Source organism: Salvelinus fontinalis, chromosome 8 (genome assembly GCF_029448725.1).
Source record: "Salvelinus fontinalis isolate EN_2023a chromosome 8, ASM2944872v1, whole genome shotgun sequence".
Classification (NCBI taxonomy): domain Eukaryota; kingdom Metazoa; phylum Chordata; class Actinopteri; order Salmoniformes; family Salmonidae; genus Salvelinus; species Salvelinus fontinalis.
The window spans coordinates 18,066,867-18,084,248 of record NC_074672.1 but is presented as its reverse complement, the minus strand read 5'-3'; the positions used below and the strand labels follow the sequence as shown (position 1 = coordinate 18,084,248).

General features: G+C 41.2%; 1 protein-coding gene across 13 annotated transcripts in view; it reads right to left on the bottom strand.

The window, feature by feature from the left end:
* rap1gapa (RAP1 GTPase activating protein a) overlaps positions 1-17,382 on the bottom strand; it is a 127,238-nt gene that overhangs the window by 18,830 nt on the left and 91,026 nt on the right. For 11 of the 13 annotated variants that reach the window (XM_055931543.1, XM_055931542.1, XM_055931532.1 and 8 more), the window contains 4 exons: positions 2,740-2,775; positions 1,239-1,286; positions 818-856; positions 463-654 (listed from right to left, as the gene is read on the bottom strand). In XM_055931543.1, the coding sequence (XP_055787518.1) occupies positions 463-654; positions 818-856; positions 1,239-1,286; positions 2,740-2,757 (297 nt within the window). In that variant the 5' untranslated portion in view covers positions 2,758-2,775. Of the gene's footprint in view, positions 1-462; positions 655-817; positions 857-1,238; positions 1,287-2,739; positions 2,776-15,102; positions 15,436-17,382 lie in introns of those variants that run through there. The other 2 variants (XM_055931538.1, XM_055931535.1) reach the window with 2 other exon arrangements.

Below are 17,382 nucleotides of genomic sequence, written 5' to 3'. Positions count from 1 at the left end.
TGTTTCCTATTACTCTGGCTGGTGTAAAACATGTGGCAAAGCCTAATGCATCTTCATTATCTTCATTATCTTCATTAGCACCAGTCTCTGAAGTGTCAACCGGCACGATAAATTGCTCTTATTAGGTTACCAGGTGGGATTGTTCTAACCCTCATTCACTTTCATTACTGTAATGAATAGCAAGGGACATTGATTGTAAAACACTTACCTATATGAGTTATGGTCTCTCCATACTAGTAGAATGCCCTTTGGGCTGCAATACGTTGTGTGAAAGGTGCTTCATAAATGTTTTGTACCCACATAGCCTTTTTCATTAATTTACAGCCACAGTGCTTGTTTTTGTCATATTATTGTAGGGGCAGTTGGAAGTGATTGGAAGGACAAGGGGGATGAAGGAGAAGACAAAGTACAGAAATGCTGAAATGAAAACTCCTTCACAACAGTCCCAGTGTTCAGGCTCACCTTGCCCAGAAAGTGCTTTCTGTAGATCTTGGCGGTGCAGTTACTCTCCAGCTTGTTGCGTGTGGTGGGGGACGGAGGCTGGATCTGGTCTGGGTCAGTACTATCACTCAGCTCATGGTTGTTCCCCTCAATCCAGTAACCCCCAAACTGAGGTAGCAGAATCAGGGGGAACCCGCTCTTTCTCTCTAATACCTGGTTCACAACATGGAGATGAGCACAGAGAGGTTGGGGGCTTTTTGCCCAAGCAGTGTGATAGTGATTTCTAATGAATTCTGAAATATCAACCATGAAGCACAAATACCCCAAATCCATGTTACTGGTGAAATGACTGCATTTAAGTTGAGTCTGTACATACCTCATGGACACTGGGGTAAGGAATGTAGTCCTCCTCAGTCTGCAGAGAGAACAACACAGACACACCAAGTAAGACATTTGTCTCTCAGTAGTCTTCAGTGATACTACTAATTGAATGATGTGATGCTGTGTGACCATTAAATCCAAGCCAAAGTGCCTATCAGCTTTGATACAGACAATGAGGCTGCGGGGATGTGATGATTATATTACTCTGTAACATTTATTATATCCTTATAACCATGTTAGTTTATACATTATTAGATATGGAGGGCTGCTAGATTTGAGCCTTTGGAGTGCTGTGGACTGTAAGCATGGACAACATTTTTCTCTTGTCAGCAGTCAGATACAGAGAGATATGAAGAGCAGTAAGACAATGGAGGTACTGTGTGTCAGTGTGAGAGAGGTCTTGAGAGCCAGCATACTTTGAGTGGGGGAGGAAAGGTGCATCGTTGCTCCTCCATTCTTTTGCCCTGAGAGAGAGAGAGAGAGAGAGAGAGAGAGAGAGAGAGAGAGAGAGAGAGAGAGAGAGAGAGAGAGAGAGAGAGAGAGAGAGAGAGAGAGAGAGAGAGAGAGAGAGAGAGAGAGAGAGAGAGAGAGAGAGAGAGAGAGAGAGAGAGAGAGAGAGAGAGAGAGAGAGAGAGAGAGAGAGAGAGAGAGAGAGAGAGAGAGAGAGAGAGAGAAGAGAATGCTAGTTACACATGATAGCTGATGTTACAGTCCAAACCCAGGTCATCAGAGGTCCAGAGACGTTCATCATTATTACTGATTCACAACCGTGTCGTACATCTTATCTGACAGATTAGTTACATTTGAATCCACAGTTTCAGAGGGAGTAACAAAGTACAGGGATGACTAATCATATTATCAACAGACTAAGAGGTAACACAGCCATCCATGTGTGTAATACAGAAAGTGGGCAAAAGAGCAAAGGGATGCAGAGTGAGGAGTTGGAGGGAGATAGAGAGATAGGTAAGGAGATGCATAGAATTAATTAATCTGTGAAAAGAGCAGCCAGTTAACCTGAAAGACAAAGGCATGGATGCAGTAATAAGACCTTTGGGACTGTGTCACTTATAAAGACTTGGCATACGGACAGTATGAGGCCTGAATACCCCTAAAACACAAGTGGAGTGTTTGTTCCTCAGTCCATGAGTGTGTACAGATACTGGCTGCAGACATGTAGGTAAAGGACTGACCATGTGAGGGCTGTGAGTCTGTCTGATATGATGTCTGAGATAGAGGAGAGGAGGGATTCCTGGAGCACTTGGCAAACAAACTGATTATCTTATGTTCAAAGGCATGCCTTTACACATAACTCTGTCAACAGAGCAAAAAAAAAACTTTTCTTCAAGTCCATATTTGGTTTCCTTTTCTCATAATAATCTTGAAGTAAAACATCATAAATAGAGATGAACATCACATATTAATGTTGATGCTGTTACAGTAAGTACTATAAAGTCATCTGTTAAAGTAAAAATGTACTTTCAGACAGTGTAAAAAGGACACCCTTTTCCCCAATTTTTAGTAGTATATCAAACACGGTCTTATCTTGTGTTGTTTTAGCGCAAAGGCTGTCATGTTAACCTATATTCCTCTATTTTGGGTAGGGAGGATGGTAATGGCTTTCAAAGGACAGAGGGTTATCGGGTGTTCTTCGAAGCAAGATAATTAGCAGCGCGGGAGGCTGGGTAGAAGTATCATAAGAGTGTCTGTCCAGACATATCACCCCTGACATCTTTCCTTTAACACTGTCTTACCCAGCCCTGCTGACCCTGAGTACAGAGGTAAGACAAGCCATTGTTACTGAAATGCAAAGCCAACAGAGCTCATAGATACTAATTCACTGGTTAGTGACACTGCCTTGTTTGGAAAGTTTAGGTTAGATTTTAAAAAAGCAACAAAAATAAATCCAATATACCTTACCTGCATCTTCTCAATCATTTCAAATAAATCTGTGGTCTGGAGAGAGGAGAAAGTGGACATGAATTAAACTCTATGATAGTTGCTGTATCAGTGTTAGAGAGGGACATCGTCCAATGTCTGAATACTGACTGTGTGAACTCTGTACTATAACATACGCTTTCATAGCACCGTCACACAATTCATTTGTTATGCATTAGTTCTCCACGGCATTACACATCTGGCCCTGTTGAAACACACACTCGCCTAAGTTTTTTTCCCTCAGAAGAGAGACTCCTCTTTTACTGGAATATTCCTTTTAAAAGGGTGTTTACATCTCAGAGAGCAACACATACGGAAAATCACCAGCGTGGTACTCATCAATTGATACAGTATATTAAAGGGCCTGGGCTGTGAGCCTGAATGGAGGGACTCACCCCATCTCACAGAGAGAGTCAGTCCAAGCCACATCTTTCTCCCACTGATGACACCATGTTCCATGACAATAACAACAAGAACATGACACTCTACTGTATGTCTGAGATATACTGTATTGCCAAGAGGTACAGTATATAGTCTGACACAAAAAGCTTCTAAGACAGATGCCTGTCATGTTGTCATGTTGGGTTGTAAAGATATACGTTAGGAGTCGGTCTGCATCATGCTCGCTCAGTCGGTCTGCATCAGTCTTCGGCAGGTTGCCAGTACACCATTCATCAACATCAAAAAAACTACAGTTTGGAAAATGCAGCATCTTCCATGTACTGTATGATACAGTCACATGTTATGTAGGACTAAAACGTCCTAGTAGAATTTAGTCATCCTCCATTTCTTATCAACACTTTTACTGGACCTTTTGACAGATTCCATCTGTGTGAACTAATCCACCCCTCCCTGGTTGAAGTTGACCGTGTTCCATACTCAACACTGACTGACCTGTTTTTCAAAACTAAAGCACGCTCATCCATGTTTCAACTGATTAACCACAACAATGAATGTATCTCCATGTAACAACATTCCCTCACCATTTCGCACGCTGAGAAGTTAGGACAAGTTGCGTTTTATTTCTTTTAAATTGTAACGTTTTATTTATTTTAAATTGTAGCGTTGATTAAGGTTGTTACTCAGTATCTAAAGAGTATGATAATTCCAGTCTCAAATGTGTGTTTGTCAAAAGAAGCTGTCCAGCCAAAAGGCACACTCCCTCAAGGCTGACCAAACAGTTTGTGTACAGTACTACATGGTCTGAGTGTTCAGGGTGAGTATGAGTAAAGTCCTCCGCTATACACAAACAACAAATGTCGGCTACAGTACAAACTAGTACAAACCCTACAGACAAACATCACTGGCCTGGAAAACACACTGTCGAAAACAATGACATTCACAAAACAGTTTGGCCAGCTGAACGGTTTAGAGAGCACATGACGTCCTTATGGTCTACATACTAAATACAGAACTGTTAGCTACTACTACATACAGAATTGTTAGCTGCTACTACATACAGAATTGTTAGTTGCTACTAAAAACAGAATTGTTAGTTGCTACTACATACATACCTGTCAGCTGCTACTACATACAGAATTGTTAGCTGCTACTACATACAGAACTGTTAGCTGCTAATTCATACAGAACTGTTAGCTGCTACTACATACAGAACTGTTAGCTGCTACTACATACAGAATTGTTAGTTGCTACTACAAACAGAATTGTTAGTTGCTACTACATACAGAACTGTTAGCTGCTACTACATACATAACTGTCAGCTGCTACTACATACAGAACTGTCAGCTGCTACTACATACAGAACTGTTAGCTGCTACTACATACAGAACTGTTAGCTGCTACTACATACAGAACTGTTAGCTGCTACTACATACAGAACTGTTAGCTGCTACTACATACATAACTGTCAGCTGCTACTACATACAGAACTGTCAGCTGCTACTACATACAGAACTGTTAGCTGCTACTACATACAGAATTGTTAGTTGCTACTAAAAAAAGAATTGTTAGTTGCTACAACATACATACATACCTGTTAGCTACTACTACATACAGAATTGTTAGCTGCTACTACATACCAAACTGTTTGCTGCTAATTCATATATAACTGTTAGCTGCTACTACATACAGAACTGTTAGCTGCTACTACATACAGAATTGTTAGTTGCTACTACAAACAGAATTGTTAGTTGCTACTACATACAGAACTGTTAGCTGCTATTACATACAGGACTGTTAGCTGCTACTACATACAGGACTGTTAGCTGCTACTACATACAGAACTGTCAGCTGCTACTACATACAGAACTGTCAGCTGCTACTACATGCTGAACTGTCAGCTGCTACTACATACTGAACTGTCAGCTGCTACTACATACAGAACTGTTAGCTGCTACTACATACAAAACTGTTAGCTGCTACTACATACATAACTGTCAGCTGCTACTACATACAGAACTGTCAGCTGCTACTACATACAGAACTGTCAGCTGCTACTACATACATAACTGTCAGCTGCTACTACATACAGAACTGTCAGCTGCTACTACATATAGAACTGTCAGCTGCTACTACATACAGAACTGTTAGCTGCTACTACATACAGAATTGTTAGTTGCTACTAAAAACAGAATTGTTAGTTGCTACTACATACATACCTGTCAGCTGCTACTACATACAGAATTGTTAGCTGCTACTACATACAGAACTGTTAGCTGCTAATTCATACAGAACTGTTAGCTGCTACTACATACAGAACTGTTAGCTGCTACTACATACAGAATTGTTAGTTGCTACTACAAACAGAATTGTTAGTTGCTACTACATACAGAACTGTTAGCTGCTATTACATACAGGACTGTTAGCTGCTACTACATACAGGACTGTTAGCTGCTACTACATACAGAACTGTCAGCTGCTACTACATACAAAACTGTTAGCTGCTACTACATACATAACTGTCAGCTGCTACTACATACAGAACTGTCAGCTGCTAATTCATATAGAACTGTTAGCTGCTACTACATACAGAACTGTTAGCTGCTACTACATACAGAATTGTTAGTTGCTACTAAAAACAGAATTGTTAGCTGCTACTACATACAGAACTGTTAGCTGCTAATTCATACAGAACTGTTAGCTGCTACTACATACAGAACTGTTAGCTGCTACTACATACAGAATTGTTAGTTGCTACTACAAACAGAATTGTTAGTTGCTACTACATACAGAACTGTTAGCTGCTATTACATACAGGACTGTTAGCTGCTACTACATACAGGACTGTTAGCTGCTACTACATACAGAACTGTCAGCTGCTACTACATACAGAACTGTCAGCTGCTACTACATGCTGAACTGTCAGCTGCTACTACATACTGAACTGTCAGCTGCTACTACATACAGAACTGTTAGCTGCTACTACATACAAAACTGTTAGCTGCTACTACATACATAACTGTCAGCTGCTACTACATACAGAACTGTCAGCTGCTACTACATATAGAACTGTCAGCTGCTACTACACATAGAACTGTCAGCTGCTACTACATACAGAACTGTTAGCTGCTACTACATACAGAATTGTTAGTTGCTACTAAAAAAATTATTGTTAGTTGCTACTACATACATACCTGTCAGCTGCTACTACATACAGAATTGTTAGCTGCTACTACATACAGAACTGTTAGCTGCTAATTCATACAGAACTGTTAGCTGCTACTACATACAGAACTGTTAGCTGCTACTACATACAGAATTGTTAGTTGCTACTACAAACAGAATTGTTAGTTGCTACTACATACAGAACTGTCAGCTGCTATTACATACAGGACTGTTAGCTGCTATTACATACAGGACTGTTAGCTGCTACTACATACAGAACTGTCAGCTGCTACTACATACAGAACTGTCAGCTGCTACTACATACTGAACTGTCAGCTGCTACTACATACAGAACTGTCAGCTGCTACTACATACAGAACTGTTAGCTGCTACTACGTACCAAACTGTTAGCTTCTACAGAACTGTTAGCTGCTACTACATACAAAACTGTTAGCTGCTACTACATACATAACTGTCAGCTGCTACTACATACAGAACTGTCAGCTGCTACTACATACAGAACTGTCAGCTGCTACTACATACAGAACTGTTAGCTGCTACTACATACAGAACTATCAGCTGCTAATTCATACAGAACTGTCAGCTGCTACTACATACAGAACTGTCAGCTGCTACTACATACAGAACTGTCAGCTGCTACTACATACAGAACTGTCAGCTGCTACTACATACAGAACTGTTAGCTGCTACTACATACAGAACTATCAGCTGCTAATTCATACAGAACTGTCAGCTGCTACTACATACAGAACTGTCAGCTGCTAATTCATACAGAACTGTCAGGTGCTACTACATACAGAACTGTTAGCTGCTACTACATACAGAAATGTTAGCTGCTACTACATACAGAAATGTTAGCTGCTACAACATACAGAACTGTTTGCTGCTACTACATACATAACTGTCAGCTGCTACTACATACAGAACTGTCAGCTGCTACTTCATACAGAACTGTCAGGTGCTACTACATACAGAACTGTCAGGTGCTACTACATACAGAACTATCAGCTGCTACTACATACAGAACTTTCAGCTGCTACTACATAAGGAACTGTTAGCTGCTACTACATACGGAACTGTTAGCTGCTACTACATACAGAACTGTCAGCTGCTACTACATACAGAACTGTTAGCTGCTACTACATACAGAACTGTTAGCTGCTATTACATACAGGACTGTTAGCTGCTATTACATACAGGACTGTTAGCTGCTACTACATACAGAACTGTCAGCTGCTACTACATACAGAACTGTCAGCTGCTACTACATACTGAACTGTCAGCTGCTACTACATACAGAACTGTCAGCTGCTACTACATACAGAACTGTTAGCTGCTACTACGTACCAAACTGTTAGCTTCTACAGAACTGTTAGCTGCTACTACATACAAAACTGTTAGCTGCTACTACATACATAACTGTCAGCTGCTACTACATACAGAACTGTCAGCTGCTACTACATACAGAACTGTCAGCTGCTACTACATATAGAACTGTCAGCTGCTACTACACATAGAACTGTCAGCTGCTACTACATACAGAACTGTTAGCTGCTACTACATACAGAACTATCAGCTGCTAATTCATACAGAACTGTCAGCTGCTACTACATACAGAACTGTCAGCTGCTAATTCATACAGAACTGTCAGGTGCTACTACATACAGAACTGTTAGCTGCTACTACATACAGAAATGCTAGCTGCTACTACATACAGAAATGTTAGCTGCTACAACATACAGAACTGTTTGCTGCTACTACATACATAACTGTCAGCTGCTAATTCATACAGAACTGTCAGCTGCTACTACATACAGAACTGTCAGCTGCTAATTCATACAGAACTGTCAGGTGCTACTACATACAGAACTGTTAGCTGCTACTACATACAGAAATGCTAGCTGCTACTACATACAGAAATGTTAGCTGCTACAACATACAGAACTGTTTGCTGCTACTACATACATAACTGTCAGCTGCTACTACATACAGAACTGTCAGCTGCTACTTCATACAGAACTGTCAGGTGCTACTACATACAGAACTGTCAGGTGCTACTACATACACAACTATCAGCTGCTACTACATACAGAACTTTCAGCTGCTACTACATAAGGAACTGTTAGCTGCTACTACATACGGAACTGTTAGCTGCTACTACATACAGAACTGTCAGCTGCTACTACATACAGAACTGTTAGCTGCTACTACATACAGAACTGTTGGCTGCTACTACATACAGAACTATCAGCTGCTAATTCATACAGAACTGTTAGCTGCCACTGTATACAGAACTGTCAACTGCTACTACATACAGAACTGTCAGCTGCTACTACATACGGAACTGTTAGCTGCTACTACATACCAAACTGTTAGCTTCTACAGAACTGTTAGCTGCTACTACATACAGAACTGTCAGCTGCTACTACATACAGAACTGTCAGGTGCTACTACATACAGAACTGTCAGCTGCTACTACATACAGAACTGTCAGGTGCTACTACATACAGAACTGTCAGTTGCTACTACATACAGAACTATCAGCTAATAATTCATACAGAACTGTTTGCTGCTACTACATACAGAACTGTCAGCTGCTACTACATACTGAACTGTCAGCTGCTACTACATACAGATCTGTCAGCTGCTACTACATACAGAACTGTCAGCTGCTACTACATGCTGAACTGTCAGCTGCTACTACATACTGAACTGTCAGTTGCTACTACATACGGAACTGTTAGCTGCTACTACATACGAAACTGTTAGCTTCTACAGAACTGTCAGTTGCTACTACATACTGAACTGTCAGTTGCTACTACATACTGAACTGTCAGCTGCTACTACATACAGAACTGTCAGCTGCTACTACATACTGAACTGTCAGCTGCTACTACATACAGAACTGTCAGCTGTTACTTCATACAGAACTGTCTGCTGCTACTGCATACAGAACTGTCTGCTGCTACTACATACAGAACTGTTTGCTGCTACTTCATACAGAACTGTTTGCTGCTACTTCTTACAGAACTGTTAGCTGCTACTACATACAGAACTATCAGCTGCTAATTCATACAGAACTGTCAGCTGCTACTACATACAGAACTGTTAGCTGCCACTGCATACAGAACTGTTAGCTGCTACTGCATACCAAACTGTTAGCTGCTACTACATACAGAACTGTCAGCTGCTACTACATACAGAACTGTTAGCTGCCACTGTATACCGAACTGTCAGCTGCTACTACATACAGAACTGTCAGCTGCTACTACATACGGAACTGTTAGCTGCTACTACATACCAAACTGTTTGCTGCTACTACATACTGAACTGTCAGCTGCTACTACATACATAACTGTTTGCTGCTACTACATACTGAACTGTCAGCTGCTACTACATACATAACTGTTTGCTGCTACTACATACAGAACGGTCAGCTGCTACTTCATACCAAACTGTTTGCTGCTACTACATACTGAACTGTCAGCTGCTACTACATACAGAAATGTTTGCTGCTACTACATACAGAACTGTCAGCTGCTACTACATACAGAACTGTCAGTTGCTACTACATACTGAACTGTCAGCTGCTACTACATACAGAACTGTCAGCTGCTACTACATACTGAACTGTCAGCTGCTACTACATACAGAACTGTCAGCTGTTACTTCATACAGAACTGTCTGCTGCTACTGCATACAGAACTGTCTGCTGCTACTACATACAGAACTGTTTGCTGCTACTTCATACAGAACTGTTTGCTGCTACTTCTTACAGAACTGTTAGCTGCTACTACATACAGAACTATCAGCTGCTAATTCATACAGAACTGTCAGCTGCTACTACATACAGAACTGTTAGCTGCCACTGCATACAGAACTGTTAGCTGCTACTGCATACCAAACTGTTAGCTGCTACTACATACAGAACTGTCAGCTGCTACTACATACAGAACTGTTAGCTGCCACTGTATACAGAACTGTCAGCTGCTACTACATACAGAACTGTCAGCTGCTACTACATACGGAACTGTTAGCTGCTACTACATACCAAACTGTTTGCTGCTACTACATACTGAACTGTCAGCTGCTACTACATACATAACTGTTTGCTGCTACTACATACTGAACTGTCAGCTGCTACTACATACATAACTGTTTGCTGCTACTACATACAGAACGGTCAGCTGCTACTTCATACCAAACTGTTTGCTGCTACTACATACTGAACTGTCAGCTGCTACTACATACAGAAATGTTTGCTGCTACTACATACTGAACTGTCAGCTGCTACTACATACAGAACTATCAGCTGCTACTACATACAGAACTTTCAGCTGCTACTACATAAGGAACTGTTAGCTGCTACTACATACGGAACTGTTAGCTGCTACTACATACAGAACTGTCAGCTGCTACTACATACAGAACTGTTAGCTGCTACTACATACAGAACTGTTAGCTGCTACTACATACAGAACTGTTAGCTGCTAATTCATACAGAACTGTTAGCTGCTACTACATACAGAACGGTTAGCTGCTACTACATACAGAACTGTCAGCTGCTATTACATACAGGACTGTTAGCTGCTATTACATACAGGACTGTTAGCTGCTACTACATACAGAACTGTCAGCTGCTACTACATACAGAACTGTCAGCTGCTACTACATACTGAACTGTCAGCTGCTACTACATACAGAACTGTCAGCTGCTACTACATACAGAACTGTTAGCTGCTACTACGTACCAAACTGTTAGCTTCTACAGAACTGTTAGCTGCTACTACATACAAAACTGTTAGCTGCTACTACATACATAACTGTCAGCTGCTACTACATACAGAACTGTCAGCTGCTACTACATACAGAACTGTCAGCTGCTACTACATATAGAACTGTCAGCTGCTACTACACATAGAACTGTCAGCTGCTACTACATACAGAACTGTTAGCTGCTACTACATACAGAACTATCAGCTGCTAATTCATACAGAACTGTCAGCTGCTACTACATACAGAACTGTCAGCTGCTAATTCATACAGAACTGTCAGGTGCTACTACATACAGAACTGTTAGCTGCTACTACATACAGAAATGCTAGCTGCTACTACATACAGAAATGTTAGCTGCTACAACATACAGAACTGTTTGCTGCTACTACATACATAACTGTCAGCTGCTACTACATACAGAACTGTCAGCTGCTACTTCATACAGAACTGTCAGGTGCTACTACATACAGAACTGTCAGGTGCTACTACATACAGAACTATCAGCTGCTACTACATACAGAACTTTCAGCTGCTACTACATAAGGAACTGTTAGCTGCTACTACATACGGAACTGTTAGCTGCTACTACATACAGAACTGTCAGCTGCTACTACATACAGAACTGTTAGCTGCTACTACATACAGAACTGTTGGCTGCTACTACATACAGAACTATCAGCTGCTAATTCATACAGAACTGTTAGCTGCCACTGTATACAGAACTGTCAGCTGCTACTACATACAGAACTGTCAGCTGCTACTACATACGGAACTGTTAGCTGCTACTACATACCAAACTGTTAGCTTCTACAGAACTGTTAGCTGCTACTACATACAGAACTGTCAGCTGCTACTACATACAGAACTGTCAGCTGCTACTACATACAGAACTGTCAGGTGCTACTACATACAGAACTGTCAGTTGCTACTACATACAGAACTATCAGCTAATAATTCATACAGAACTGTTTGCTGCTACTACATACAGAACTGTCAGCTGCTACTACATACTGAACTGTCAGCTGCTACTACATACAGAACTGTCAGCTGCTACTACATACAGAACTGTCAGCTGCTACTACATGCTGAACTGTCAGCTGCTACTACATACTGAACTGTCAGTTGCTACTACATACGGAACTGTTAGCTGCTACTACATACGAAACTGTTAGCTTCTACAGAACTGTCAGTTGCTACTACATACTGAACTGTCAGTTGCTACTACATACTGAACTGTCAGCTGCTATTACATACAGAACTGTCAGCTGCTACTACATACTGAACTGTCAGCTGCTACTACATACAGAACTGTCAGCTGTTACTTCATACAGAACTGTCTGCTGCTACTGCATACAGAACTGTCTGCTGCTACTACATACAGAACTGTTTGCTGCTACTTCATACAGAACTGTTTGCTGCTACTTCTTACAGAACTGTTAGCTGCTACTACATACAGAACTATCAGCTGCTAATTCATACAGAACTGTCAGCTGCTACTACATACAGAACTGTTAGCTGCCACTGCATACAGAACTGTTAGCTGCTACTGCATACCAAACTGTTAGCTGCTACTACATACAGAACTGTCAGCTGCTACTACATACAGAACTGTTAGCTGCCACTGTATACAGAACTGTCAGCTGCTACTACATACAGAACTGTCAGCTGCTACTACATACGGAACTGTTAGCTGCTACTACATACCAAACTGTTTGCTGCTACTACATACTGAACTGTCAGCTGCTACTACATACATAACTGTTTGCTGCTACTACATACTGAACTGTCAGCTGCTACTACATACATAACTGTTTGCTGCTACTACATACAGAACGGTCAGCTGCTACTTCATACCAAACTGTTTGCTGCTACTACATACAGAACTGTCAGCTGCTACTACATACAGAAATGTTTGCTGCTACTACATACAGAACTGTCAGCTGCTACTACATACAGAACTGTTTGCTGCTACTACATACTGAACTGTCAGCTGCTACTACATACAGAACTGTTAGCTGCTACTACATACAGAACTGTCAGCTGCTACTACATACAGAACTGTCAGCTGCTACTACATACTGAACTGTCAGCTGCTACTACATACTGAACTGTCAGCTGCTACTACATACCAAACTGTTTACTGCTACTACATACAGAACTGTCAGCTGCTACTACATACAGAACTGTCAGCTGCTACTACATACAGAACTGTCAGCTGCTACTACATACTGAACTGTCAGCTGCTACTACATACTGAACTGTCAGCTGCTACTACATACTGAACTGTCAGCTGCTACTACATACCGAACTGTCAGCTGCTACTACATACAGAACTGTCAGCTGCTACTACATACCGAACTGTTTGCTGCTACTACATACCGAACTGTCAGCTGCTACTACATACTGAACTGTTTGCTGCTACTACATACTGAACTGTCAGCTGCTACTACATACCGAACTGTTTGCTGCTACTACATACCGAACTGTCAGCTGCTACTACATACCGAACTGTTTGCTGCTACTACATACTGAACTGTCAGCTGCTACTACATACCGAACTGTTTGCTGCTACTACATACAGAACTGTTTGCTGCTACTACATACTGAACTGTCAGCTGCTACTACATACCGAACTGTTTGCTGCTACTACATACAGAACTGTCAGCTGCTACTACATACCGAACTGTCAGCTGCTACTACATACTGAACTGTTTGCTGCTACTACATACTGAACTGTCAGCTGCTACTACATACCGAACTGTTTGCTGCTACTACATACAGAACTGTCAGCTGCTACTACATACAGAACTGTCAGCTGCTACTACATACTGAACTGTCAGCTGCTACTACATACTGAACTGTTTGCTGCTACTACATACTGAACTGTCAGCTGCTACTACATACCGAACTGTTTGCTGCTACTACATACCGAACTGTCAGCTGCTACTACATACCGAACTGTCAGCTGCTACTACATACTGAACTGTCAGCTGCTACTACATACTGAACTGTCAGCTGCTACTACATACTGAACTGTTTGCTACTACTACATACAGAACTGTCAGCTGCTACTTCATACAGAGCTGTTAGCTGCTACTACATACAGAACTGTCAGCTGTTACTACATACAGAACTGTCAGCTGTTACTACATACAGAACTGTCAGCTGCTACTTCATACAGAACTGTCTGCTGCTACTACATACAGAACTGTTTGCTGCTACTTCATACAGAACTGTTTGCTGCTACTTCTTACATAACTGTTAGCTGTCAGAAACACAACAGTATAGGAGTTTTCTTAAAGGCCCACATACAAATATATTTTTCCTTTCCAACTGAATTAACAAGGAAATACAACAATCAGGGTAGTATTGACTATTTCCATCCTCAGTCTAAAACACCGACCTGAATTTGAACTGACAATAACCCAAGGCTCACATCTAAAAAAATTTTTTTAAAAAAAGGGCCATGAATGGGGGTCTTAAATCTACCACGGTCCTTGTCTTCTTCCCTATCTAATTTAGCATGTTTGCCAGAGAGAACGGGCACTTTTCCTGACACACACATGGTAGCTAATGAGTAATCAAATCAAATATATTTATATAGCCCTTCTTACATCAGCTGATATATCAAAGTGCTGTACAGAAACCCAGCCTAAAACCCCAAACAGCAAGCAATGCAGGTGTAGAAGCACGGTGGCTAGGAAAAACTCCCTAGAAAGGCCAAAACCTAGGAAAAACCTAGAGAGGAACCAGGCTATGAGGGGTGGCCAGATGTTCATAAATGGCCAAATAATAATAAACACAGTAGTTGTCGAGGGTGCAACAAGTCAGCACCTCAGGAGTAAATGTCAGTTGGCTTTTCATAGCCGATGACTGTTTAGAGTCACGATTCCTTGCTTAGTTCTTACTCTGGTCCTAATAATTATCAGACAATCAAAGGAGAGCTCTCTGTCAGAGGTGTGACTAATCTATCCGAGTACTTACTTTGCTGTGCATCCTCCATGGTCCCACTGTCACCAGTGGAGCATTGAGATGGATCTGACAACTTTTAGACATTTTTCAAGTAGGCTATTTTCCATTAAACAAAATCCTCCAGCAGAAAATAAATCACGGTCACTGGTTTGTGAGTTCAACTGTTAAGTTCAAGTGTCCAGTATTAGAAGAGCACATTGCCTGCTGCCCCAGAGGCATGCCTGTATTCCACTGCGATAAGGCAGAGTCCCTCACCCACAGTGTAGAAGTTACCCAAACAACTACAGCCAAACTAGGAGAGTCACGGAGTTGTGTGTACACAGCAAGTGTCATCAGGTGTGTGTCCAACTGTCCGTGTGTCCAAAGAATTGGTCAGCAATCCTCACTATCTTTCTCTCTATGCCACTCTGTCTAGGAAGTAGAGAAGGAGGTAATGCATTCTGAAAGTGCACTATGAGCACAACCCTACTCCTCCTGTCCCTGTCCCCCAGCCCTCTCTCTCTCTCTGAGTGTCTGGCAGATGGCGTACATGATCAGTCAAATGTTATTGTAGAGGAAATGAGAAGCAGTATTGCACTACCTCAGAACTGTTGTTTATTAGACTTCTATAAAGGGACGTGGATATTATGCATCTTTAAATGTACCTGGTGGAACTAACATGAAATGACACTGTACAGTAGATTTACACGGTGTTTCGTTTTTCAGCCAGTTTTATATGGTCCAACTCCTCAGGCTGTGATGTACTCTACTGCTCAGACAAGTCCCTGCAGCACCCTCCTACCAACACTGGAGATAGAGAAGTTGTGGACAGATAGCACCACTATATAACAATAGAGACAATGTTTTGGGGTCATGTTGCTAGGAATAACTTCATTGGAACTTAATCAAATGTCTCAATTCCAATGCAATTCCTTTTTGGCTATTCATCATTTCAAAGACTTTTCAGAAAGAAAGAGAAAATAAAGAACACAGAATTAGCAGAATCAGCCAGACAGCCAGTCAGCCAGACAGCCAGCCAGAGAGGAGGAGGTCTGAACAGCCACAGCCACATTGCCCAGTATGTAGGCCTAGTGCAGGTGTCAGAAATGGGACCTCTCATTACAGAGGACTAATAGGCCTCTCATAAGGATAAGGAACAATAACTCCTCTCTCTACCAGACCTGTCTGGCAGCTGCTACTCCACACATCCACTTTCTGTCTGAGCTGAGCTCATCATTACAACTTTGGAGAGGAGTATCTCTATCTGGGTTTGTGTGTCTACTGGGTCCAGTCCACTATATAGATAGCTCTCTATTTCCTTTGTCCTCCTCTTATTTTCTTGATAGATGTTTTGTTAAGCTATGTAAAGACAATGTTTATGCTTCATTATCCATGAGAATTTCTAAGATAAAGAATAACAGCTTGGAACTGTATAATGACTTGCATCCTCTTTTTATAATGTACTGGGCACATACAGTAAATGAACCATGAAGAATCATGAAGACATTGCCATTCCAGTTGATCTGAGTGAAACGTCATGGAAAGCAGAGATGACTGTACTTATATGATCAATCAGAACCTGTTGAATAGCATGACTGCAGCCTCGTCAACAACTAGTTATAATGACAATTGATACTGAGTGCAGCAGGTCTGAATAGACAACAATGGTTACATCTTGTGAAATTATGTGATTGCTACAATATCATGTTATCAATATCATGTTTCTCCCTGTTCATCACCTCACGTCAAAGTCAAGTGAAATATAATGTATCTACATGAAATCAGAACAAACATGTTTTATTGTAATTTCAGAGTGGAAACATTTAGAAGAGGAAGCTGCAGGTCATATTTAATCTAATCTCTACAGTTGGATAAAAATTATATTTACTTTATTCAATTATAGTTGGTAGGAGTCGTGTGGCATGCAAAGCAGTCTGTGACCAACCTTGACGCTAGGTGTGTGTGTGCACAAGAAAGACTGCCCTATGCAGAGGGCTCTGACCCCAACAGCAGGGCTGGGGTCAATTCGAATTGAAGGCAGTCAATTCAGGAAGTAAACTTCCTGTTGGAAAGAACTGCCTCTATTTTCAATTACTTCTGAATAAACTGAAGAGTAGAAGCTATTTATTTCAAAAGTTACAATTTATTTTATACAAATGTTTAAATCACTTCCTAAATTGACTGCCTTCAATACGAATTGACCCCAGCCCTGCCCCACAGTACCTCTCATTCCAACAACTATCAATAAGCACAATCGACTATTTCTCAGCAATGCCTTAACACATCATCTCCTCACAGTGACACTACAGATGA